General features: G+C 48.0%; 1 protein-coding gene and 1 non-coding gene across 2 annotated transcripts in view; both read right to left on the reverse strand.

The window, feature by feature from the left end:
* The window catches only part of PTH1R (parathyroid hormone 1 receptor), a 90,337-nt gene that overhangs the window by 11,195 nt on the left and 52,195 nt on the right, over positions 1-26,947 (reverse strand). The window contains exons 3-8 of the mRNA XM_041714286.2: positions 23,516-23,626; positions 22,727-22,845; positions 13,176-13,270; positions 10,580-10,766; positions 7,341-7,494; positions 629-689 (exon numbers count right to left, since the gene is read on the reverse strand). Of these exons, the coding sequence (XP_041570220.1) occupies positions 629-689; positions 7,341-7,494; positions 10,580-10,766; positions 13,176-13,270; positions 22,727-22,845; positions 23,516-23,626 (727 nt within the window). The remainder of the gene's footprint in view (positions 1-628; positions 690-7,340; positions 7,495-10,579; positions 10,767-13,175; positions 13,271-22,726; positions 22,846-23,515; positions 23,627-26,947) is intronic.
* Positions 3,506-3,587, reverse strand: MIR460A (microRNA mir-460a). Its single transcript, NR_049152.1, has one exon. It is a non-coding gene; the product is annotated as a microRNA mir-460a (primary transcript).

Genomic DNA, 26,947 nt, shown 5'->3' on the forward strand with positions numbered 1-26,947 from the left:
TGACCCGCCCACCCAAGCCTGGAGCTCAAATCCCCTTTGGAAAGCAGTGTCTTCCCATGAAAAGCAGTTTGGGAATGCCTGGGGACCTTCTGATGGAGCACCTTGGGAAAATGGAAGCGCTTGAGTGATCAAGCCTTTGAGTTTTGGGGGAACAGCCAGGCTGGACAGGGCTTGGAGCAACCTGGGACAGTGGAAGGAGTCCCTGACCATGGCAGGGGGTGGAATGGGACGGGCTTTAAAGTCTCTTTCAACCCAAACCATCCTGGGATTGTGAAATCCATGGAGGAGTTGCAGTTCTACCACTCCACCATGACCAAACCCCTCTGACTGTACTGCAGCTGCTGTGTCCCAAATTCATTCCTGCTCATTCAGGATTTTAAGGATCTCTGTCTTGTCCCTGCCCAGCTGTGACACAGTCCCTTTATCCCCTGGGATAACAACGGCAGGTATTCCCATTCACTGGATCCTGCAAAATGAAAGGAAAAACTATCCTTCCCTTCCATCCACCACCCTCCTCCAAAAGTTAATGACACCAGAGTAGAATTCCACATTTTCCTTTTGGATTCACCCCTAAATCCCACAAGACTTTGCACGTAAGAGGGAGAGAAGGAAACCCAGTGGGACTTACTCTGTGTCGGCCAGAGTGGCTCTGACGCTGGCCCACACTGTGACAAACACAGCAGGGAGTCCTGCAAAAGAACACAGGCGACACGAGGTCAGTGGGGACCGAGGGCTCTGGCACCAAAATTCCAGCTGGAATGGGTTAGGGGAAGGTGGAAGGAGCAGCTTTTAATTATTCAGGCATAATTGAGAATGGAAAAGCTGAGCTTTCACATCAGAGATCTGAACTGGTTCAGTTTGGGGTGCCCACAATGAAGACGTTGAGGAGCTGGAGGGTGTCCAGGGAAGGAAAAGGAGTTGGGAACGGTCTGGAAAACTCCTGAAGGAGCTGGGAAGGGGCTCAGCCTGGAGAAAAGGAGGCTCAGGGGGAAACTTGTGGCTCTGCACAGCTCCTGACAGGAGGGGACAGCCGGGGGGTTGTGTTCTGCTCCAGGGAACAGGGACAGGAGGAGAGAGAACAGCCTCAGGTTGGGCCAGGGCAGGTCAGGGTGGATTTTGGGAAAGTGCTTTCCCAAAAGGAGCTGTTACACACCCGGACTGCCCAGGGCAGCAGGGGCTCCACATCCCTTGAGGGATTTAAATCCCTGTGGATGTGGCACTTGGGGACATGGTCAGAGGTGGCCTTGGTGGTGCTGGGAATGGTTGGACTCGATGATCTCCGAGGCCTGAGAGTGCTGGAACCTGAGAGACTGAAACCAGCTTTGGCCAGCTCATCCCATGGGAAGCAAAGGACTCTGCTCTGGAGTCAGGCTGGGAGAGCTGGGGATGTTCCCCTGGAGAGGAGAAGCTCCAGGGAGAGCTCAGAGCCCCTGCCAGGGCCTGAAGGGGCTCCAGGAGAGCTGGAGACGGACTGGGGACAAGGGATGGAGGGACAGGACACAGGGAATGGCTCCCACTGCCACAGGGCAGGGCTGGATGGGAGATTGGGAATTGGGAATTACCGGCTGGGATGGAATTCCCAGAGCAGCTGTGGCTGCCCCTGGATCCCTGGCAGTGTCCAAGGCCAGGTTGCACACTGGGGCTTGGAGCCCCCTGGGACAGTGGGAGGTGTCCCTGCCCGTGGTAGAAGGTGGAATGGGATGATCCTCAAGACCCTTTTCAACCGAAGCTATTCCATGATTCCAATGGTTTTTTGCAGCAATCCTTCTCTAAGATATTTCCTCCCTTCCTTCCCATCAAGGAAAGGTAGAGCAGGAGTCAGGCTCCGGCAGTTTCTCCCAGAAAATCCCTGGATGGATTGGAAGCTCTTTTAAATATGAGAGAGCTGCTGCACAAAGCAGAGAAATGCTAAAATTTAGGATTATGTTCCAAAATATCCAGCCAAAGGTTCATTCCCAAAGGAACCATCCTGATTGCAGCACAGCTACCCCAGGCCATCATCTTTTCCCTACGAAACGTGGAAAACAAATTCCCCAATATCCAAAAGCAACCTTGTATTTATTTTTTTTAGGGTCCAGTTATTTGTACAACTGAGTCCCCTACTGGCTTCCCTTAAAAAGCAGGATCGAATCCACAGTAGCTTCCACAAATTTGGGAAGAATGACCCCTTTCAGGTGGAAAAAAAATTATTAAAAAATAAATAAAGGCGACATTTATCAGCGGGGACTGTGAAGAGGCTGTTCCCAGTCTAAGCTCACTGGGGCTCGGGGATAAGCCCAGGCTTAACTTTCAGCATGCACTTAAGTCTCATTAGGGTGCTTAAAGGTTTTCCTGACCACGGGGTGTGGAGCAGGGACGGCTGTGTCCCAAACCCGGGGACAACGGGGCCCTTATCCAGGCTGGGAGCTGGGAATGCCGAGGTAATATAAGAAAGCATAAATAATTAAACACAGAGCCTCACTCAGGCCCAGCGCTCCTACAAAGCCACATTTGTAAGGAATTCATCCCGCTCCACAATTCCCTGTGCTGCCGGCACTGGGAAGAAAATCCTTGACCTGTTGCACCGGGAACTTGGAGCGAGGGAAGTGAGGGCTCGGGGAAGGTGACAGGCACCAGCTCTTTCCTCCTCCCTGCCATCCACCTATCCATGGAAAGTAGGGCAGGCTCTGGAAAATCATCCATGATTTAAACGGATTGGGTTTTTTGGCGCTCTTTCAGTTTATGTCCACTGAGGAACTGCCATGTCCGTGGAATACGGGATATTCCCACTGCAGCAAAGCTCTAAGTCTGAAGGATGGATTTTTTTTGAGATTTGGATATATTTGACAGGAATTTGTTCCTCTCCTGCTTGTCCTGAGGTTCAGAAGAGACAGAATTCCCGTTCTTACAAATCCTGTAAATTGTGACTTTGAGCTCCCAAGCAACAATCAAATACCCAGGGGAAAACAGCTATCCCTAAAAATCCCAACATGTGCATGGATGGATGGATGGATGGATGGATGATGGATGGATGGATGGATGATGGATGGATGATGGATGGATGGATGGATGGATGGATGGATGGATGGATGGATGATGGATGGATGATGGATGGATGATGGATGGATGATGGATGGATGGATGATGGAGGGATGGATGGATGATGGATGGATGGATGGATGGATGGAGGGATGGATGGATGGATGGATGGATGGATGGATGATGGATGGATGGATGGATGAATGGATGGATGATGGATGGATGATGGATGACGGATGCATGATGGATGGATGATGGATGGATGAATGGAGGGATGGATGGATGATGGGTGATGGATGGATGATGGATGATGGATGGATGATGGATGGATGGATGGATGGATGATGGATGGATGGATGGATACATGGATGCATGGATGGATGGATGGATACATAGATGCACGGATACATGGATACATGGATGGATGGATGGATGAATGCATGGATGGATGTCCTTCCTGACTCCAGCCCAGCCCCGCCGTGCCGTGAGCGACTTGTACAGAATCCACATTGTATGCGCTGTGCATTTCCAGCCACACACACAGTGTGTACAATGCAGGTGCTATAAAGTCAGGAATCTCCCCAGCAGCTGGAAAATGGGAAAGATTTGCTGGCCAACCCACCCTTTCAAGAGCTTTTCCTGTGTCCATGTCTCCCAGCAGCTGGAAAACGGGTTTCATGCGTGTGGAATTTGGGAGTGACTGCTGGAAGGGAGTATAGGAATAAAGCCCTTGTGTAGGTCTGAGAATTCTGGTCTCAATTCCCTGGGATTTAAAAGCTTCTCTGAGGAACAATGCCTGTGTTTTATGAGTCCCTCTGTGTCCCTTTTTCCTGATGTTTAATGGGAATAACAATAATACTTTTAAGGCCTCTAGTCCTGCTTGGTACAAATTTTTCAGGGAAGGGTTATTCCTGCTTGGATAAACATGCAGGGATCATCATCATGGATTTTTGGGGCACCACCCATCATTCTTTTAACTTTTCCAGGTGTCCCTGCAATCCCCAGTTTGCTGAAATCCAGGGCAGCCCAGCCGTGCGTGTGGGAATTAATGTGGTGTGAAGGAAAAACGCCAATGGAATCAGCTTGGATTTCCTGGCTATTGGTCATGGTACCTAAACTTCCTTCAAAAAACAGCTGCAGGGAGCTGGGAGTCTCCCAGGGGATTTATTGTTGCCCATACTGTAAATATTTATTTATTTTGGGTGGGTGCTGGCATGGAGCGAGTTCCTTTCCGTCAGCAGGGTCTCCCTTGGAAAAAGGGAGTGGAGGACTTTGATGGAGCTTGTGCCAGTGAGGATGTGGATTGAGAATACTGGACAGAAATCCATGGAGATGACATCAAAGAATTGCTCTTTGTCCTGCTTTTCCCAGAAATAAGATATTGTAGGGTGATTTTCGCTCCCTGTTTCCACCTTGGAGTTTCCCAGGCAGGACAAATTCAATGCTGATTATTGCCAGAATATTCCAGTTTTGGAGGGGCAAATCTATCTTTTCGGTGGAATAATTATTTATCCCTGATTCCCTGCCACTCATTGCTGCGGTGTGGGCAGGATCCAGTGCCCGCTGCAGGGAACTGGAATTTTTCCACTGTCTCCAGTGGCTCCTGGATTGGTTTGCCCTTTCCAGTGCCCAAAAATTATCCAAACAATCCGCCTGAGCGGGTGTCTGTGTGGACATTATCATCCCAATCCAAACAAAGCAATCCCAACTGCCACCGGGAGGGATCGTGTGTTCTCATTCCAGAGGAATTTCCACGGGGCAGCCTCAGGCTCCTGGAAGCCCAGGGATGCTGGCTGTTGTGACAGGTGTGACTCCAGCCCTGTGGTCGCTCCGATAAAATGATTATTCCCTGGCAGAACTTGGGAGGGCTAACGAGAGCAATCCCTGCCTGTCCCAACTTTTTCCTTTGGTTTTGCTCGTTAAACACATGGCATTATTTTCCAGCTGCTTCCCACTCCTCCCAAATTCCCGCTGGGAAATTGCTCCTTTATGTCTGCTCTTTGCAGTTTAATGTTATTTTTTGAGAGGGAACTTTTACACAGCCTGAAGGTTTGGAGGAAGATGAGTTTATTTCTCTTTTCTAATTTAATTTACTTTGGGTTTTGTTCATTTGCTTTAGAAAATAGGTGCCATCCAAAGCCCTCTCCATCCCTCAGCAGCTGAGATAAGAAATGCCAAATCCCCAGAATAGAATCCCAGAACCATCTGGGTAACGAGGGAGCTTAAATCCCATCTCATTCCACCCCCTGCCAAGGGCAGGGACAACTTCCACTGCCTCAGGTTGCTCCAAACCCCATCAAATATCTCTTAGTTTGTTGATTTTCCCAAATTTTTCCAGATGTCCAGGACTAGGCTTTTCCTGAGAGATGGATTCCCACTTTGGAATATTTCTATATTTACACTTTCCATCGTTATCATCTGTCAGCACCAGCAGTTTCTGACCCATGGAGCAGCTGAACAGGAGGTTTGGAAGCAGCTCAAAGCAGCTCCTTCCCCATATCCCATTTGGGAAGGAGAAAGGCTGAAGAGAGCCCTGCTCCGGAGTATTGAATCCCAAAAATCTGCAATCCTTCATAAACTCAGTTCTGTGTGCCCTGCCTGTTCTGAGCCCCACCCTTAGAGACAGCCACCAACTTTTTTCCATAAAAAATCTCATTCTGGAATCGGGTGGGGGTGGTGCACACCTGAACCTTGTCCTAAAATGCAGTCAGGAGGTGGCCAGGTGGATTTGGGATATGGAATTTGAGAAGTGGCGCTGTGCCAGGTAACCACAGCCCCCCAGGTTTTCCTGATGTAATTCCCGTATAATCCTGCACCCCATTATCCTTCCTTACATCCTCAAGGATCATCGGAAACATTCCCTGTTCTCCTCCCAACCTCCAGACTCTGAGACAACTGTGGGCAGTTGTTTTATTGTCCCAGCACCTCGTAACTCCTGGGAAGCCAAAATTAAAGCCAGGAGTGAACAGAAATCCCATTCTCCTCTGAAATGTGCGTGCCCAAAATGTCTTCTCCTAATGAGCCCCTTCCCTGCACCCACATCCCGCCCCTTTCTCGTTACTCAGGGAAAAGATGCCCAAGTTGAAAGAAAAGGAAAATAAAAAACTCTTCCCCACAAATTGCAGGTTTCTAGTGGAGTTCCAAGGCTCAGTAGACCTCAAGGATTTGAACCAGCTGAGGTTTGCAGGAGGAAATCAGAGCCTGGGGCTCTCATTGGGAGCAGATGCTCAAAACCTCCCACAGATTTCTTCCCCTCCAGCTCAGCACTGGCTTCCCAGCAGGAGATCCTGGGAAGAGGTGGGGATAAATCCCTGAAATTGGCTGTCTCATCCCAAATTTAGCCCTCGCATTTCCTGCCCTGGAAGGGTGGCAAAATATGAAGGTGGAGAGGCACCACCAGAGCAGCTGTGGGTGCCCCTGTGTCCCTGGAATGTCCAAAGCCAGGTTGGACAGGGCTTGGAGCAGCCTGGGACAGTGGGAGGTGTCCCTGCCATGGCAGGGGTGGCACTGGGTGGGATTTGAGGTCCTTCCCAACCCAAACCCATCCTGGGATTCCCTGGCTCTTTGTGCTTCCTCTCCAAGCCTGGGCTGATCCTTCTGGAGACCCTGGAAGAGCCACAATTCCACCACAATTCCACAATGATAACACCAAAATTCCCGAATGATAACACCACAATTCCAGAATGACAACGCCACAATTCCGGAATGATAGAGGCTTCCCAGTGCTGGAATTCAAAATATAAGGAATTCTTAGAATTTTGAATTTGTAAATCAAAGTTTAGAAAACAAAGGATTTGATTTAAGACTTTAGAAAAAGCTTTTTAACTTGGGTCTTGAAAATAAAAATATATAGTTTAAAGTAAAGACATGTTAAACTAAGTACAAGAAAGTTTAGAGTTTTAGAGATACAGAAAAAATAAAAGTAGTTACGTAAGTGAACAAAAAATCAGATTAAAGTATTATAAGTTTGTGTATTATAGTATAATTAAGAAAGTTTATATTGTAATATAAGCTTATAAGACAAAATATTTAAAGATTAGGTTATTTTTAAAAAATCATTATTAGTGTTTTATCAATCAATACCTCCTTAAAAAGTCTTATAATTAAAGGTCTTCTGATTTTTTAAAAAAACAACTCAAAAGTCCCATCTCTAACTTATTCAAAACTCCCCAAAAAAAAAAATTATCACTCCGAGGATGGAAATCCTGTCCTTGCAAGAGTCCCCTGACACTCATCCTGCCTCCATCCCCTCTCCCACATTTCTGTACATCCACAGTTTCTTTCAGGAACCACCTCCAAGAGCAGGAGCAGCCGTGACTTACCCCAGCCAAATAATGTGAATCCCCAGAGATATTTCTTCTCTGAGAAAAATGCCATGAAGATGAGGCTGTGGAGATAGAGCCCTTCCACGAGGATCCAGTAGTAATTGGTAGCCAGGAAGTAGAGGAAGAAGGTGACAGCTACTTTACAGCCCACCTGCAGCGACCACAGAAGGACAGAGAAGGAACAAGGGGTGAAATTCTTGTGCTGCGCAAATACATTGAGGTGGGGCAGGAAACAAGTTGGAGAGAGGAAATAAATCAGAAAAATCTGTTTCAGGGTTTTTTATGAGGAGGAAAATCTGTGGAAGAGCAGGAAAGATGGATTGTTGGAAAAAAACTCCTGAGCCAAAGGTGATTTTTCCTACAGCAGGTGAGTTGGGAAGTAGAGAAAAAGAGATGGTGGCCTGATCCTGCGCTCTTCCAACCCGTTGATGAGGGGCTCACATACTTCCTAGAGCAGTTGGGGTTCATCTTTTCCCTGTGTTTCATCTTTTCCCTGTGTTCCTTGTCCATGTTGGAGGCCAAAGGGCCTTGGCCAAGTTGTCCCGGTCTGGGTGTCCTGCTGAAGTCACAGCACTTGGAATTACAACTCCTTCCTCAGCTCACGGAGTTACCAAGGTGAGATGGAGTCACCCCATCTTGTCAGGGATGTCCACCCGATCCTCCAGGGTTGTTTGTCTGTCCCCAACAACAGGGAATGGCTGCAGACGACTCCTGCTGCCTTCGGAGCCAGGCGTTCCAAGAGCAAATGGGACCTGGAGGTTTTTCCCTGGAAATCCCAAGGTGTCCCACCTGAGCTGCACGGTGGGACATCTGGGAGAGACTTCCAGGACATCCTGATGTTAAAGCTGAGCTCTCGCTCCATGCTGAGCTGAAATCCTTTAATTTTTTGGGAGCAAAACCCTGACTGTGGCCCAACACTCCCTTTGGGCAAAGCCATCCTTCTTCCCAACTTCTCAGCTCCAGTACAGACAGGCTGCAAAATGTTGGTGCCACTTTGGGATTAACCAGCACAAAGCCAGTTCTTGTCAATATGGATATCCTTGGAGTCTGGGAAGTTGGATTTCCCGGGAATTCTGTGGCTGCCACATCCCTTGGCCCATTTTTGTACTGTCCCTTCCTTTAAAAGGAATACAAAGGACTGACAGAAAATGCCAATATGATACCTTGGAAATACAAAGAGATTTTTTTTTTATCCTGGCACAGCTCTTTTGCTAATTTTTTGTCCATTGATATACATATCTATACATATATTTGCATATTGATAAGATATACATACATGACACTAATTTTCTTTCATAGACAGAGGGAGTTGAAATAGATTAATTAAAAATCCCCCTAAATTAATTGGTATTTTTTATATTTATAAAAAATTCCCATCTAGGTTTGATAATATTTTCTGTATTTATTTTTTAAATTTATTGCCTCATGCAGGGAATGTGAGTCACTAATTGCAAGGTTCACGCTTCATTTGGAAACAAAAGAAATCCATTGTTGCCTTCATTGCTTGTTTGCCTTGCAATTCCAAAGAGTAGGAAATGCCATTAAGTGCTAATATCCAAAGAATGCCATAGATTATCCTAATTATTTCTTATAATGAGCCTGGCAAGAGGAGAAACTCCAAACAATGCAGTTAAACATTTTGTGTTCTTTCCTAAAAAATGAGAGTTTGGGAGCATGTTGAGTGAGGCTCTGTAAATTGATGACACAGATTCTCCGGGATGGGAAAGGAACACAATGACAAAGCTCCAGTTGGGACACTTGGATGCAAAATGTGACATTCCCAAACCCTCTGATTTTTCACAGGGTGTTGGTGGTCCCTGGTTGTAACACAAACTGGGAAAGACTTGAGAAGTCAAGTAAATCCATAGGCAGGAAGTTTATCCCAGAATCCTTGAGGCTGGAAAAGACCTCCAAGACCATTGAGTCCCAAAATCCTTGAGTCTGGAAAAGACCTCCAAGACCATCGAGTCCCAGAATCCTTGAGGCTGGAAAAGACCTCCAAGACCACTGAGTCCCAAAATCCTTGAGGCTGGAAAACACCTCCAAGACCATCGAGTCCGTGCTGTGCGTGATCCCCACCAGAGCACCAAGTACTACATCCAGGAATTCCTTGGACACCTCCAGAGGTGGGGACTCCAGACCTCCCTGGGCATTTCTATGGCCTGAGCACCCTTTCCATGGGGAAATTCCTCCTGGTGTCCACCCTGAGCTCCCCTGGCCCAGCCTGAGGCTGTTCCCTCTCCTCCTGTCCCTATTCCCTGGAGCAGGGCCCGACTCCCCCGGCTGTCCCTTCCTGGCAGGAGCTGTGGGAAGTGAACAGATGCCATATCCAGGATTCCATGGGAAATCTGTGGTGGGATTATTGACAAGGAGAGCTGAGAGCTTCAGGATGTGGGAAATATGAGGATGGGCTTCACCCCTCCAAACACATGGACAATGCAGACATTGCCATCAGAGATTTCTACAGAGTTTTCCCCATGGAATTTTGGAGAAGAGTCCAACTTCCATTTTTATTTTGGGATGCTGACTTGTCTGCATGGGTTGACTGCATTGACTCAACCCAACCATAGATGGAGCCTGAGGTTCAGGCTGGACACCAGCAGGAATTTCCCCATGGAAAGGGTGGTCAGGCATGGGAAGGGGCTGCCCAGGGAGGTTTGGAGTCGCCATCACTGGAAGTGTCCAAGGAATTTCTGGAATTTTAAGTCTCTGGGCTGGGGACAAGGCTAGCACTGGGGACCTGCCAACCATTCCAAGGTGGGATGACTTTGGAATTCTTTTCCAACTCAATGATTCTGTCCAAGGTCCCTCTCACAGACAACACCTCCTCTTTGATGAACCCCACCCTTTCCTGTGACACCACATGTTCCCTCCATTTTCCATTCCAAAATGTTTTTCTTTTCCATATGGGAGGGAGAAAAGTCGTGCATTCCCCATCCACTGAAGTGTTGTGAGCCAAGCTGGATGTACCTTGTGCTGGGATGGTCAGGAATGTTTCCACAGCCATAAACTCCAGAGGATATCAGGGGAAGGTAGATGGGAATCAAACCATCAACCTTGACTGCCACAGGAGCAGCTTTTCCTTAGCTCAGGAACTGGGAATCCCTCTGAACCAATGGACTGAGAATGGGAAAGGACGGGATGAGGCTGTGAAAGGTGAGTAGGGTGGAAAACTCCCCAAAAGAGGGTGAGTGTTGAACAGAGAGGACAAAGACACGAATCCTGGGAATACTCACAAACTGCGATTTGTCCGCTGGAGGTGCTTCTGTGATGGATTTCAAGTCCTCCTCAGAGATCCGCTCCATCTCCTCCAGGGCTGACCCGGAGTAAAGGACTGCGTCCTTCACAAAGATGCTGACGGCCCTCAGCATGAAGGACACAAACAGGTGCATGTGGATGTAGTTCCTAGTGCAGTGCAAACGTCTGGAAGAGGAGAAGAAGGATTGGGAAGTTCAGTCCAGCTGTTGGATGAAGCCAGGGCTACTTCTGGCTCTGGAGAGCCCCAGCTCCTCCCACCAGCACTGTGTCCCCATGGGGAGCAGAGAGAGGGTCACGGCTCCTTGCTCTCCCATGGGGTTGGGAAATGGATTTATACCTTCTCCAGGGGCTTCAGGGAATCATGAAATAGTTTGGAATGGATGGGACTTCAAGCCCATCCAATCCCACCCACTGCCATGGGCAAGGACAACTCCCACTATCCCAGGCTGCTCCAACCCCCATCCAACCTGGCCTTGGACACTTCCAGGGATCCAGGGGCAGCCACAGATGCTCTGGGCACCCTATGGCAGGGCCTTCCAACCCTGCCAGCCAGGAATTTCTTCCTCAAATCTGCTCTAACCCTGCCCTCTGGCAGTGGGAAGCCATTCCCGCTCTCCTATCCACTCCTGCCCTTGGATTTCAGAGGCTCCAAAACCTGGGGAAACCTCACAGAACTTCCTGTAAACCATTAATTTTTTTGCCCAACTCAGTTTAGTAGCAACTCCAGCAGTAACTCAGGTGTGCTGGGCTGTTCTCCCTCTTTTCCTGCTGTAAATGTCATCCTTTGGAGCAGCTTGTGGGCTCCACCCCAGCAGTGGCAGCAGTGACCCCACAAATCCCAGCTGTAAAGCGCTTTAAGGTTCTTTTTGGAGGAAAAGCTTTTTTGGGGATGGTGAGAGGTGAATGGGTCAGAACCAGGAAGAAGAGGTGTATTTTGGAATCAGGATTTTGGGAAGAAGGAACTGACCTCTTGGGGTCCCCTCTGTCCTCTGGAGCTCTGGTGCTGTGCCTGGATTTATGAATGGATTTATATTCCTCTTAAATCCCAATAATCTGCACTAATTAAAGGCTGTGTTTTTATCCCTTTTGCAGGATGTTATGATAACAACACCAGTTGTTCGCTGTGCTTTTATAATCCAAATTACACCAAGTGGAACTGATGAGGTTTATTAAATGAGGATTGGCTTTGTTCCCTGCATTTGAAAGGGAGTCAATGAATCTCTGCATTATCGAGGATAAAATCTGGCTTGATCCCTGCTGCTGCTCTGATCCTTGGGATAAAGATGCTCCAGCACAGCTGCCCAGGTCGTCTGGGCTGGAAATAAAGTGGGATAAAGACATGGATAAAGAAAAACCAGGAATTCTCTTGCACACGTGGACATGGAATATTTTAACAACCATGCGAGTGTCCAGTGGGAAATGAGGTGGAAGGAAAAGGTCAGGAGAACAGGAGTGTGGTGTTGGGATAGGGTCTGCAGTCCCTTTGGATTGGGGCTGTCATGGATTTGGGATTTGCTGTCCAAGCAAACCCCCCTGACACCTTTCGCTGTCAGCTGAGAGCTCTGAGCACTTTCAGAGCCCAAAGCCACACATTTCATTCCCGGTGTTCCATGTCCAGGGCTTGGCTCAAGCTCCCCAAATCCCTCTGCAGACACCACGTGGCTGTTTTGGCCACCACCAGCTCTTATCCAGGTCCTGCTGGGTTTTTTTTAGGAGAAGACATGAGCAGACATCGAAGGGAAGCAAATCTGGGGCTCGGGGTTTGGGGTCATCCTCCTCTATGGGGTCACCAGTAGAACATTCCCAAAGGACAAATCCCTGGATACGGGTGACACCTTTCATCCCTCCCATCCCATGCTGTCTGTGCTAGCAAGAATCCCAGAATCCCAGAATGGTTTGGGCTGGAAGGGACCTTAAATATCATCCCAGTCCAACCCCCACACCTTCCACTATCCCAGGCTGCTCCAAGCCCTGTCCAACCTGGCCTTGGACATTTCCAGGGATGGAAGCTGCAACACTGGATTGAGGAATGCATAATGAGGGTTCAAAGTGGCATTTTGGGTCTGAATCCCTTGGCAGGGATGGTGGGAAGGGAGGGACACAATGGAGTCAGGAGGATCAGTTTTGGACCCCTGGGAAGAGCAGCGGCGTGGGGAGATTGGAGGAATCAGCCCGGGAGTTTTCCATCCTTTTCAACTGGGTTTTCCTTCACGAACATTTGGATTTAGAGTGGGATTTCCCTCGGGAAATCTTATTTCTCTAAAAATCAGCCATCTAAAGCTAAGCCAGTCACCTGCAGGGACAACAAGGACAGAAAATCCTGGACAATCTTCCAGGGGATTAGTGGAGACGCCCCTCTTCCCATTTGCTACAAAGAGGGCCTGGAAAACTCCACCTGAGGGAAGTGGAAGGAGTTCCAACATCCCACCCACCATCCCCCAGGAAGTTTGCCCTAAGATACCCTAACATAGCCCAAATCACAGATGCCACCTGAACTGTGCCACCCCAGTTTTATCTTTCCGGAAAAACCCGCGGCTTTTCCGCTGTCGCTTAGGTAAAAACAGAGCCGCCTACCTGAAGTATCCCAGGATAAGGACAGCAACTGTGAGGGATCCCAGGGAGATGGAGTATCCAACAGTATAAATCAAATAGAGGCGATCAAAGACCTCCTGCAGCAGAAACGATGGAGAAAACAGCGTCACATCGGGAACGCGGCCCTACTGCACCACACAACCCTGGCAGAGCCCCGATCCTTCGGGAATCCCATCTTTTTGGCAGCTTTGGGAAGCGAGGTTTTTGTTCCCTGAGGTGGGGAGGTGGGATTCTCCCAAGGGATTTATGATGGAGTGGGGTTAATCCCATACCTGGGAGTTACGCGGTATTTTCATCCCAAAGGAACCCAAAGCGCTTTACAAACTCCTGGCCCAGTTCAGGGATCACTTGGGAATTTTCACCTGGACAAAATGCCTGCTGAGCTGGGAATTTTGCAAGGGATTAACGATGGAGTGGGGTTAATCCCATGCCTGGGAATTTCACAGCATTTCATCCCAAAGGAACCCAAAGCGCTTTACAAACTCCTGACCCAATTCAGGGATCACTTGGGAATTTTCACCTGGACAAAATGCCTGCTGGGCTGGGAGTTTTGATGGAATTGCACAATTTAGCCATTGCTGGATGACTGATGTCCAGCCTGGGGGAGCATAACCCACACCAGAAAACACGGGAAGGAAATACTTTGGCTATGGGATATGAGGAAAAAAAATCACCTGCGTTTATTTTCCCATTTTTTAAATCCCAAGCAGCCTCTGCCTGTGGTTATCCAATCCAGACACAACCTGAGCTTGCCAAAACGCCACTGGAAAAGGTCCCGTCACAGGAGAGTTCCTAATAATTAATCCTTTAGGAAGTTTTAGGTTGCTATTTTCTAAAACTGGCTTTGAAACCCTGAGGTTTCCATTAAATATCGGGATATTTTCCTTGATCCAACTCAGGCATTCCTGCAAAGGGTTAAAATGCCTGCCCCCTCCATCCCAGCCTGTCCTGCCTTTCCCAGACTGATTTTAGCGAAAAAATTCCAAAAAACCCAACCAGTTCAGCATCTTTCTCCTCATTCCCTCCTTTCCCTCGCCCTGCCCACGGGGCTGAAATAACGTCAGGAATGCTGGGCTCTGAATGACAGCTCTGATTGGGATTTGAGGCTTGGAACGCTGTCCTGGAATGCCAAACCTCAGCCCTATTACATCAGAATCCACAGATTTGGGAATGTTTCTCTGCGGTTTGCACTGGAGGAGTGAAGCCCTTGCCAATATTAATTTACTGAGTGTGTCTGTGCGTATTTATGGGATATTTTTATAGATTTTTATAGATCTGTCTGTGCAGGCAGCAGGCCCTGAAAAGCCAAGAAGAAGAGATTTCAAAGCTTTCAGGGAGAAACATCTTGGTGTGATTTCCCTGCTGCCAAGCTGGAATCCTCTTGGAGTTGGAAAACGGTTGCCTCCATAGTAAAAAATGTGATAATAATAATAATAATAATAATAATAATAATAATAATCTCACTCCAAGGTTGGAGTTTTCAGTAAAACAAAAGTTGTGAGGCCTTAACAAAACATCCCTGAGCCTCATTCACAAATTTCACTGGGAAGATCCACGTTCCTACGGGCGGGAGTGTCCTTGGGAAGAGCCTCTGGATTGGCAGGAGGTTTTGGAAAGTTGAGTGCTCTGATTGACCACAGGGCCTCTCTTTGGAAGGAGGTTGAGCACCAAGAGCCAAGAAAGCCTCTCCTGGAGCCTTCCTTGGAGGAGGGGGTGTCCCAAATCCTACCTGGAGTCACTCTGGAAAGCCTGTGGGAAATGTGATTTCCTGGAGGGGGTACTCAAATCCTTGGGAAACCCTTTGGAGCAAAAAACTGAGTTCTCCACTTCCACTTCTCCTCATGTGGAGCTCAGGACTGGTAGTTCCCAGGAGCTTTTCCTCCCTGGATTTATCCATGAGAGGACAAAATCTCCAGAGGAGTTCCGTGTATCCCAAGGGAGGTACCAACTCCATAAAAACCACAACGAACAACCAGGAAAGATCCTCCAGGTAGGAAAATATTGAATGATCTGCCAGCTGCAATGACGATCTCCATGGTCTGAGGAGCGTCCTTAGGGAGCTGAGAAGGATGGGAAGTTTAATAATTCCCAGAAAACCACAAAGGCCATGATGGCCAAGCCATGGACACAACCTGGAGATCCATCACTCCAGGAAGTTCCCACCTGAAGTCTCCTGGAAGCCCATCCTGAGGAGAGACTGACCATCCCTGGTCATCCCTTGTTGGAAGAGGCCAAACCTGGGTTTGCCATGAGATCCTGGTCTATAAACTGACGGGATTCAATTTAATTATCATTTAATCAGAATATTCAGGGCTTTGAGCAACCTGGGCTGGTGGAGGTGTCCCTGCCCAGGACACAGAGCTGGAACTGGCTGGACTTCAAGGTCTCTTCCAACCCCAATCAATTCAGAATTTCAGGATTCCATGAATTAGATTTCTGCAGGAACCCTCCACTCTTTCAACTGTTGCCATGTGTGCAAAAGGAAAAGGAAAACCAGACAGAGCAGGAATTTTCTGGTGGCAGATCCTGTCCTGAGTTTCATGGAGCTGTGCCCTGTATCCAAATTTTTCCTTTCATCCTCTTTATTCCCCTTTAGCATGACACCAGGAGCAGTGGGGCTGTGAGGCTGGCAGGGATACAGTGCTTTTTGAGGAATGGGAAGGCTGTGAAGGGAAGCATAAATCAGGATTTTCCAGATGGAATTTCTGCAAAGTTTCTCCGAGCTGCTGATTCTGATGTCATTAAGGACACATTTGGAAATGGCGGTTTGCTGCTTCGAGTGATAAACAAAGCCAGAAAATCTCTGTCCTTGCTTTTCTTGCCTTTTTGGTGTTTTTTACAGGAAAATGGGACTAAATAAAAAGATAAATGGGATATTCAGAAAAAAGGGATATTCACAAAAGGCACGGAACAGGCACTGATTTCCAAAGCCTCAGGGAAAACTTTGAGTGTTGATGACCCTGTTCCTGCAGGACTCTGCTCCCCACATCCACAGAGATTCCAGGCTCTTAAATCCTCCCAATCCGGAGCGTGAGAGCGTGACTGGGATCAGCTCTCACAAAAGATCCCCAGTTTAGCCTCAGACACTCCAATTTACTCTCAGACACCTCAATTTAGACACGCATGTCCATAAAAATCATCTTTAAGTTCCTTTTCAACCCAAACCATTCCAGGATTTTTGGATTCTATTTCCAGGAACGCACCAGACCAAATCCATAGGCATGGAATGAGAATGGCACCTCGGGGTTAATTGAAATTATGAACAAAACATCTCTCAGATAATTTTTTGTACTCCTCCACAGACTTTAAAACCTCTGCCTGACACTTTGCTGACATTCCTTTGTGGAAATTGGGGACAAAACAATCCAAACCCGTTCCTGTGCCGTCACTTTGAGGCTCCACAAAGTTGTTTGCTTTTCCCAGGACCCCAGAGAGCTCCAGGATTGCTGCTTGGAACAATGGGGTTTAGATAAAGCAGCCCTGCAACACGCTGGGCCCTTCCCATTGTGTTTGGAAGGGGATGGATTCTCCAGGCCCCTCCGAATTCCCGGGAAGCCGTAAAAGCCTCACGCTACAAACAAGCAGGAGCAGATGAAGACAGGATTGGGGTTGGATCTGAGGATGGCCCATCCTGCTGGTGGTGGTTCCCAAGCTGAGCCAACCTCCCAAGTTGCTGGCTCCGACTCTCCTTCCCCAGGATTTTGGGAGATGGAGATCCCATTCACCCTTCAGCTCACCCTTGGAAAGAGGATGGGTTTGAGCTGCTTTAAAAAGCAGCTGTGTTTGGCATCCCTGTTCTTTTTGGGGAGATGGGAATGAAGGGAATTCCTGGGAATGCCATTGCTGCTGCCACTGTTAGAAAAAGTGACCGGAAAAATGATTCTGCTGCTATTGGCTGGATGTGTGGAAGGTAAGGGATCCACAGCCTGTCAGTTGTATGGAATTTGGGGAGAAATGGGCTAAAAAGTTGCCTGAGGTTCATCACTGTTATCTGTGCTGCATTTTTTTCCAAAGATTCAGGAGCTCCAGGAACACAGGTCACCCTCCCTCCTGATTTTAAGGGAATTCAGGGAACAAAGGAGAAGGGCCAGGATAAAAGTCCTTTTAACTCTGTTTCCTGTCTCCTTCATGGCCTGGAAGGGGTGCTTAGGGAAGAGTGTGGGAACAGAACAAATCCACAATAAATATGAGCTGCTGAAACAAATCCAGAGGAGGTCACAGAGCTCCTCCAGGGCTGGAGCCAGGCTGGGAGAGCTGGGAATGTTCACCTGGAGAGGAGAAGCTCCAGGCAGAGCTCAGAGTCCCTGCTAGGGCCTGAAGGGGCTCCAGGAGAGCTGAGAGGGACTGGGGACAAGGATGGAGGGACAGGACACAGGGAATGGCTCCCACTGCCACAGGGCAGGGATGGATGGGAGATTGGGAAGGAATTCCTGGCTGAGAGGGTGGGGAGGCATGGGAATGGAATTCCCAGAGCAGCTGTGGCTGCCCCTGGATCCCTGGAAGTGCCCAAGGCCAAGTTGGACTGTCCCAAGAGCAGCCTGGGATGATGCAGGTGTCCCTGCCATGAGGAACAAGACTACCCAGTGCCACTCCTGCCATGGCAGGGACACCTCCCACTATCCCAGGCTGCTCCAAACCCTGTCCAGCCTGGCCTGGGACATTTCCAGCTGATTGTTCCCTCCCTCTTTAATGTTATCTGGTAGGAATTTGAGGAAACACTTCCCTGGATTGCTTCATCCTACCTGACTAAAGGAGGAATCAACCTCCAGGGCTGTCAATTCCCATCCTCCAGTGGGAATTTTCCCTGAGGAAGCAGCCCAGGAGCAGTTGCTCCCCGGGCAGTTACGAGCTGTTAATTCTGCAGGCTCTGATGGCTTTAACACACTTTGCTCTTTGCAGAGGGCGGTTTCCGAGCTGCTCTGTGTGAAATAATCCCCATTTATTCGGGGCAGGACACCAGCTTGCTCTGGGGCCCTCTTGTTTGCTGCTTGGGCCAATCTTAAAATTATCCCAGCATGGCTAAAATGGGAAAACTCCCCACCTAAACAAACATCCCTGGCTGGAGATGTGCGCACGCACGTGGTGTTTATTTAGGTGTGGATATCTCCAGCTATCTATAGGTTCAGGCCTGTTTCCAGAGATAGCCAGCAAATCCATATATTTATAGCCACAGACAGTTGGTTTGGTGTTTTTTTTTTTTTTTCCCCCCTAAAAGCCCAGTTTCTTAAAATTCCCTCTGGTTGCATCTGCTCGGAGTCAGCCACGATCTCCTGGCAAAACGTTGGGTAAATGCAGCTGTTGGTGGTGACGCAAAGATGCCGCTCCCCAGGGAGGGAAATAATAATAGAAAACCATCTCTCGCTCAAGACAACAGCTCAATGGGGCCAAATTCCCCTGTTCTGACATCTCTGGACATATTTACTCCGTGAAAAAGAGATATCAAAGGAAGGTTTATTAATCCCAGGGCTGCAGTGCCACATTTATGTGTGACAAGAGGCCTTGTGCACTCTCTGTGAGTAAAGGCATTGGCACACTGAGGGGAAAAGTGCATTTTTTCCCTCCTCTTTTATTTCCAGAGTGGTTTTTTATACCCCAAGGCCCAAGAAACCTGAGTGGATGCACAGATAGTGGTTCATTTGTCACCAGAATTCAGCCACTTCTGTGATAAAACCAGGGAATTCCATGACAAGGCACAGAATCGCTCAGGGCAGGGCTGAGGAAAAGACCTCTTACAAACACAAGGCTAATAATAATAATAATAATGTTAAAATTAATAAAGAGATGTTGTTGAAAATCTACTCCATGAAAAAAAGAAATCAAAGGAAGGTTTATTCATCCCAGGGCTGCAGTGCCACATTTATGTGTGACAAGAGGCCTTGTGCGCTCTCTGTGAGCAAAGGCATTGGCACACCGAGGGAAAAAGTGCATTTTTTCCCTCCTCTTTTATTTCCAGAGTGGTTTTTATACCCCAAGGCCCAAGAAACCTGAGTGGATGCACTTTATTTGCCACAATAATTCATCCACCTCTGTGATAAAATCAGGGAACTCTGTGACAAGGCACAGAATTGCTGAGGTGAGGCCAGGCCTGAGGAAGAGACCTCTTGCAGATATAAAGTTAATGATAAGAATAAAAAATCTATAAATAGACGTCATTAAAAAGCATTTGTTGATCAAGATATGATTTAAAAGCTGGCAGAAACATCAATTTTTTCCTTGTTCTTTGCCCTGGGTAAACACCACTTAAGATAGACCAGCCTGGTCATTTAATCTGAACAATGATGATGGTTTAATTTGTCTTAATATTAAATATTATTCCATTCACCTCTGTAGCTGTGACAGAAAATTCCTGGCAAGAGATGCCTCAGCTTTGGCTACAGGATAATGAGGGTGAGGATTTTGGGGTGGGTCATTAAAACAGCTCCTTAAGGGAGAGCTTATGAGGAGGAGTAATTTTCCAAGAGGTTGAGAATAAAAACGAGGTGACACCTCCTGTAAATGTCTCTGCTGGGAAGCACAGCCCGAGTCCCCTGTGCTGTGATTTCCCCTGTTGTTGGAACCCTGGCTGCTGAGAATTTTGGGCTCTCTGTGCTGCCAGGCACTGACCCCCAGGAGAACACTGCATTGACCTGAGGCCGTGGAGAAGCTTCCAAAATGGAATGAGAGAACTGGGATTGTGGGGGTGGAGTTTGAATAGAAGTGTGTGATATCACAGGGTGGGAAACTCAGAGTTTAAGGGTTTAGAATAGAGGAATAGATATAAAGCAAGATGGAGGTTTTGGGGCAGAGGCTTCTCCTCCTTCTCCTTCTCCTTCTCCTTCTCCTTCTCCTTCTCCTTCTCCTTCTCCTTCTCCTTCTCCTTCTCCTTCTCCTTCTCCTTCTCCTTCTCCTTCTCCTTCTCCTTCTCCTTCTCCTTCTCCTTCTCCTTCTCCTTCTCCTTCTCCTTCTCCTTCTCCTTCTCCTTCTCCTTCTCCTTCTCCTTCTCCTTCTCCTTCTCCTTCTCCTTCTCCTTCTCCTTCTCCTTCTCCTTTTCTCCTTCTCCTTCTCCTTCTCCTTCTCCTTCTCCTTCTCCTTCTCCTTCTCCTCCTCCTTCTCCTTCTCCATGGGTTTGGGTGGTTTTGTGCAATTGGATAAAAAAGTCCCCATTGCGGGCACAAGTGGTTGGTTATTGGGTTAAAAGTAAAAATAATTCAGGTGTCATTTCTGAATTGGACAGTTGATCCTTAAAAGGCCTTGCAGAGAGAGATGGGCTCCATTTTTAGTTTGTCAGAGTGAAGGGCTGCAGAACTCAGGGTTTGTGAGACTGTGACAGAGATGAGAACTGATAAACATCTGAGTCCCAACAAGAAATACTGTCTCACACGTTTAATCCCAGCCCTGGCAAAAAGAAGCAAAGACTCCTCACCCTGTGACCACTCAGGGGACACAGACAAAGTCAGGCACATCAAACCCACCACAGGAGATTTTGCTTTCAGCCTTTTAAATCACCCTGGAGGTGGAAATTCTCCATGTTTTTCTTTTGTTGGGAAAAGAAGAAAAAGGAGGCAACTCTGTTGTTCTTTTTTCCCTTCCTTTAGCAAGTCACCCTGACAAGTCCTGCCAGTGGGAGGTTCAAAGGGAAGGATGTCCTTTCCCTAGGGGAAGTTTTGGAAATCATCTGGATAATTCCCACCCCAGGGTGTGGCTGAGGGTAGTGGGAGAGGGGAGTTGATTTCGGAGACGTCAAAAGTTTATGCATTGATCAAGGTGCTCCATGACCCCAACACCTGCTCCAGGACCTTCCTGGAAAACTCCAGGGTTAAAAGAGTTTTTTCCACTATGAACTGGGAAAAATCCCACCAAACTGGTTCTGGAAGGGAACAGCATCCAGGTCTTTGCTGGAGTGGCTGGAGCAGCACCCAGTGCACACAATCCTCTGCTCCTTGTCCATAGGAGAGAAAACACTCAGCAGCTCTAAGAACTCATTTCCTCCTTTCCCTCATTTCCTTATTTTCCTTAATCGTTTCATTTGGGAGTTGCTTCACTCTTAAGGAGAAAAAAGCAACAACAACAACAAAAAAAAAAAGCAACAAAAAATGAAAAACAAGCAGACAAACAAACCAAGCAAAAAAGAAATCAAAAAAACATCAAAAAAATGAAACAAAACAAACCAAAAGAATCAAAAACCCCTACTCTGTGGTTAGATTTAAAATTAAGAACACTGTCCCGAAGGGCCCCTGGATCATCCTCAAGGAAGCTGTGGTTAGATCCTTATCTCCAGCTGTCTGGGATAATCTTCCCTCCTCCTTGCAGCTGCCCAGTCCCTGGTGCCATGCCTGTATCTACAGGGACTCTTCCAAGAACCACTGGAAAAACCAGAGGGTTTGGGTGAATTCTTTGGGAATTACAGGTGCGTGTGGGTGAGAACGTCATTCTCTGTGGGACAAGGAGGTCACATCCTCCCGAGTGACACCAGGGACAGCTTTGCTGTCACCTTAGCATGGAATTCCTTCCAGACTTCTGGCATTACAGAGCCCCAGGCTGGGTCATGGGGAGGAAGGAAGTTTCTGCCAGCTGCTATTTTATCATTATCTGAATTTTTGTAAATTTATGGCTCATGGATATTTTTCCCCACCCCGGGAGTATGCCAGACCCTCTCCATGTGCTTTGAAACCCTTTTCCAACTTTGGACTGCTGTCACTGTTTCCGAATTGTGACTACACCATAATTAATTCAAGATCATGGAATACCAGTTGGATTTGGGTGGGAAGGGATCTTAAGGATCATCCCATTCCACTCTCTGCCATAGGCAGGGACACTTCCCACTGTCCCAGATTGCTCCAAGCCCCATCCAGCCTGGCCTTAGACAATTCCAGGGTTCCAGGGGCACCCACAGCTGCTCTGGGAACCCTGTGCCAGGGCCTCCCCTGGCTCCTAACCAGGAATTCCTTCCCAATATCCCACCTAATTCTACTTCTTTCAGCTCAAAGCCATTCCCTGGGTCCTGTTCCTTCATCCCTTGTCCCCCGTCCCCTTCAGCTCTCCTGGAGCCCCTTCAGGCCCTGGCAGGGCTCTGAGCTCTCCCTGGAGCTTCTCTTCTTCAGGCTGGACACTCTCAGCTCTCCCAACCAGTTGTTCTGGGTTTGATTCCACATGTGTTTGGACATCCCCTCCCAGAGACAACCACATAAACATTGGAATTTTTGATAACAACCTGGCAGCAAAAGGGTTTCCTGCTGTGGCAGAGGCAGCCTCAATGCCATGGAACAACCTCCAACCACTTCTGAGCGTCCCTGAGACTGCTCCAATTTTCCCCAAGATCTCTTCAGGAATGGGACCATGGCAGCTGCAGGAAACTTTTCTGCCTTTGAGGACAATTTTCCAATCAAATCATTGCCCATCAAAGCGCGATGTGGCTTTGGCAAGCTCAGGAAGGGTTTCCAAGAGGAGGAAGATGAGCTGGGGCTCATCTGGGGTTTTAAATGAGACAGAGGTCCGCGGGTTAGCCTGGCGTGAGGCCAGAAATTCCTGCTGCCTGCAGGAATGGGAATGCCTACCCTTTCCCTCGTCTCGTTGGTGAGGAACTTGGCGCACTCGCTGTAGTTGGCCCAGGTGCGGTTGTTGCCCGGGACCAGCTCCCAGCTCCCGTTCAGGTCACACCGGCGATAAGCGTGGCCTGCCGAGAGAGAGGAGACACGGATGAGTGGGAAAATGGCAGGAAATTCATCCCAAATTCATCCCTGCTGAGAGAGAGGAAACATGGAATCAGCAGGAAAACGGTGGGAAATGAATCCCAAATTCATCCCTGACGAGAGAGGAAACACGGAATCAGTGGGAAAACGGTGGGAAATGAATCCCAAATTCATCCCTGCCGAGAGAGAGGAAACACAGAATCAGGGGGAAAATGGTGGGAAATGAATCCCAAATTCATCCCTGATGAGAGAGAGGAGACACGGAATCAGTGGGAAAATGGTGGGAAATTCATTGGAAAAGTTGGAAGAATATTTTGGGCTTCTATTGCTACACACAGTTCTTGGGGTAAAAAAAATCCAGGTTTGGGAATCGCCAGGATTTACAGCTGGGAGGTGTGAGTAGATAATTGGTGTTTAGAACGTCACAGTCTGTGAGGGGCAAGTGGCAATTTTGTGATTATTTCAGTTCCAACTGAGCTTTTTTCCCCAATAATTTATGTTTATCAATAAACAACGGCCGCTCCTTTCCTTCCTTCCCTTTCCCTGGCTTTACTCCTGTTTGGAAGGGAGGCACCACGTGAGGAAAAAGGGATGACGAGGGGAATTCTGAATTTGCTGGCTGTCAGGAAGGGTCTGTGCTGGCTCCACACCCACCTTTGTGGTTGAAGTCGTAGATGTACTCGGGGCAGGGCATGGCCACCACCTTGCCGGGCACGCCCTCGGGCCAGCACACGATGCCGTCCCACTCCGGAAGGCAGAAGCCATCTGTGGGAGAGAACGGGGACAAAGAGGAGTCACTGCCTCTGCGGAGGTGACACCGGTGCCCCCCTGCTTGGAGAGGGCTCTCCGTGAAGAACCAGCGCTGGCATTCCATTGGGAAACCCGCCCTGGGAATATTGCCAATTCCTTCTTAGTGTGTGGCTCTAGAAGGTGTGAATTATCCCAAGTTTTATCCCACAAGGACAAACTGTGTCCAGCTCTGGGATCGCCAGGATCAGATTGACATGGCGCTGCTGGAGAGAGTCCAGAGGAAGCAACTCCAGAGAAGTTTCTCCTGGAGCTGGAGCCACTCTGCTCTGGAGTCCGGCTGGGAGAACTGGGAATGTTCCCCTGGAGAGAAGAAGCTCCAAGGAGAGCTCAAAGCCCCTGCCAGGGCCTGAAGGGGCTCCAGGAGAGCTGGAGAGGGACTGGGGACAAGGCATGGAGGGACAGGACCCAGAGAGTGGCTCCCACTGCCAGAGGGCAGGGATGGATGGATGGGTATTGGGAAGGAATTCCTGGCTGGGAGGGTGGGGAGGGGCTTGGATGGAATTCCCAGAGCAGCTGTGGAAGAGTCCAAGGCCATGCTGGATGGGGCTTGGAGCAGCCTGGGATAGTGGGAGGTGTCCCTGCCCATGGTAGAAGGTGGAATGGGATGATCTTTCCAGGTCCTTGGGACCTTGCTGAATTCCAGAAGTTTCCTCCCTGCCCATCTCCCCAACCTGTCCAGGTCCCTCCACAATCCCCCCAAGGCATCGCTCGCTCCCAGCTCTGTGTCCTCAGGGAACTCCTCTGCTTTGGGCTGGGGACCTGCACCCACCCATGAAATTCCAGCTGCAGTGCAATACTGAGAATGAAATGCTTAAAGTGGCAGATCCACCCCAAATCTGCTCCCAGAGCTGTGTCTGCCCTCAGCCACGAGGTTATTGAACATTGGAAACAGGAGTTACCTGGGAATCAAAAGGAACAGGAACCACCTGCTCTCATCCACAAAAAACCTCCTCGCAGAACTAAATCCAAACAGAGCCAAGATCTCAGCATGATCCATGGATATCAAAGCTTCCCACTACTCAGGAACTCATCCTTCCTCACCAACGTGATTCCCCAAGATTAAAGGAAAACCAGGATTGCTTCGAAGCCCTTTGGCTGGTCTAAGCTCAGAGCCGACACAGATTGATTCAGTTTGGTGGTTTTTAGGATGTGGAAAACATTGAAAATCTCCTCATTTAGCAGCTGATTTCTTATCTCCTATTTAGTGTGGATGAAAAGGACCAGACAAATTGCAGCCTTTCTTCTAAAACATCAACTGGGAGTGAGGGTCAGGAGCAAAAATTCCTCCACATCCGCATGATAAAAAAGAGGGAAATAATTTATTGCATTTTGTCTGCTTAAAGTCCCACCAGGAGAAGAAAAATACATTTCCTATTCATGAAAACTGAGAAAATCCTTCCCTCTGGCTCATTATTTGCAGGATAATTTACACTGGGAAAAAAGAGTTTATTTATTTCTCAGTTCTCTGGAAGGTACAAAAGACAAAGGAAAAAACCAAAAAACAACACAGGGCCCCACAAAATTTGGCTCAGGACAAAATGTTGATGTCCTTGACATTTTTTCTGCAGACAAGAAAGTAAATAAAGATTTAATGGAGCCCTCAAAGTGCTCTTGCCTAAAATAAAATCAGTTCTTATGACTAAATAAATCAATTTGAGTAAACATAAAAAGAAACACAGTGGAGAAACAACTCTGAGAGAAAAACAGTCCTCCTAAAGTGCTCTGAAATGAGAGGGAAAATCTCCCACTTTTCCAAAATCTTTGCACATTGCAAAGGGCAATTTCACTTTCAAGAGGTTTCATTTCGCATCCCACCGAAATATGTGGCCAGAAAAGAAGAAAGTGCTAAATTTTGTGGTGGTTGCATTCTCTTTGTGCTGGAAACATGGAAAACTGAAAACAAACCACACAATTATTGATTTTTGGGTGCTTTGAGCCCCTAAAATCGTCCCCAAAAGCTGAAGGGAACAGTGGTGGGACACCTCTGGAATGCTGCTTTATGGGGGGACAAATTGGGGAGCCAAGAGGTGCCCTAGAAATATTTCAAAAGATGATTTTTGCATTTAAAATTTTGACCTCTGCATGGAAATGATTACTTAAATGATTAATCCTGAGTCATCCTGAATATTGAATCCTGATAAGAATCCAGTGAGACTCAAAATTCGGGAAGTGTCTGAGCTTCCCAACAAAAGGACCCATCGTTGTTACCAAGACCTGAACCCCTCCCAGAGAAATCTGTTCTCCCTCCTCTCCATCATTTCTGGCCTCTTTCTCCCCATTCCTTTCTTGGAAAAGCCATTCCAGGAAAATTTGGAGGAGGGATAAAACATCTCAGTGATCATTTCCTTCCTGGAATTCCCCGGTGATGGATGATGAGTTAAGGGAAGGGCGGGTGGATATTTTGGATCTGCCACCTGGACACCCCCCACTAAAATTCAGGATAACACAGCTATTCCCTGAAAATCCCGGGAGCCACGGGGGAAGGAGAGAGGATTTGGGTCGGGAACAGGGATTGCAGGTAGGGGAACCTGGTAAGGAACATCCACAGGTCAACCCAGGTGCCTCTGGAGCTCCTGGAATGATTTGAGGAGCTCCTACACTGACTGAAACTCTTGGAAAACCTCTTTCAAGTGGAAATGTGGACTGATCTCAGGAGCAGTTGCACTTTGGGATTGTTGGATTCACATTCCTGGGGTTTAACACTGCCAAAAGCTGTTCATCCTGCAGAGGAGCCCCACCATCCTCCTCTCCTATCCCAAATCCCTCCAATCCTCCCATCTAAGGAGACCTCCCAGGAGCACAAGGAGGGATGGGTTTAAACCACAGCAGGGTTCATTCCCACTAATTAAGAGGAATATTTTTTTTTATAATGAGGGTGGTGAAACACTGGGAAAGCCTTTCCAGAGAATTTGTGGATGTCTCATCCCTGGAAGTGTCCAAGGCCAGGTTGGATAGGGCTTGGATCACCCTGGGACAGCGGAGCTGTCCCTGCCATGGCAGGGGTGGAACTGGATAGGCTTTAAGGCCCCTCCCAAACCCAAATCATTCCATGAACCTCTGATAAAACAGGAATGGAAAATCCCGTATTTCCCATTGTGCTGGAATCCAAACAAGCCATTCCTTTCTGCTTGTTTGCCCAAAGAGCTCCATTGTTTTCTTGAACTTCTAAAAACATTCACGGTACCAAAAACTTGGCTTCTCCCTTTGCGTTCCTTTCCTTCTGGTCATTTCTCCAAGGAGATCCAGGCTGAATTCCAAGAAGAAAGTAGAAAATTG

This window comes from Taeniopygia guttata, chromosome 2, assembly GCF_048771995.1.
Source record: "Taeniopygia guttata chromosome 2, bTaeGut7.mat, whole genome shotgun sequence".
Lineage (NCBI taxonomy): Eukaryota > Metazoa > Chordata > Aves > Passeriformes > Estrildidae > Taeniopygia > Taeniopygia guttata.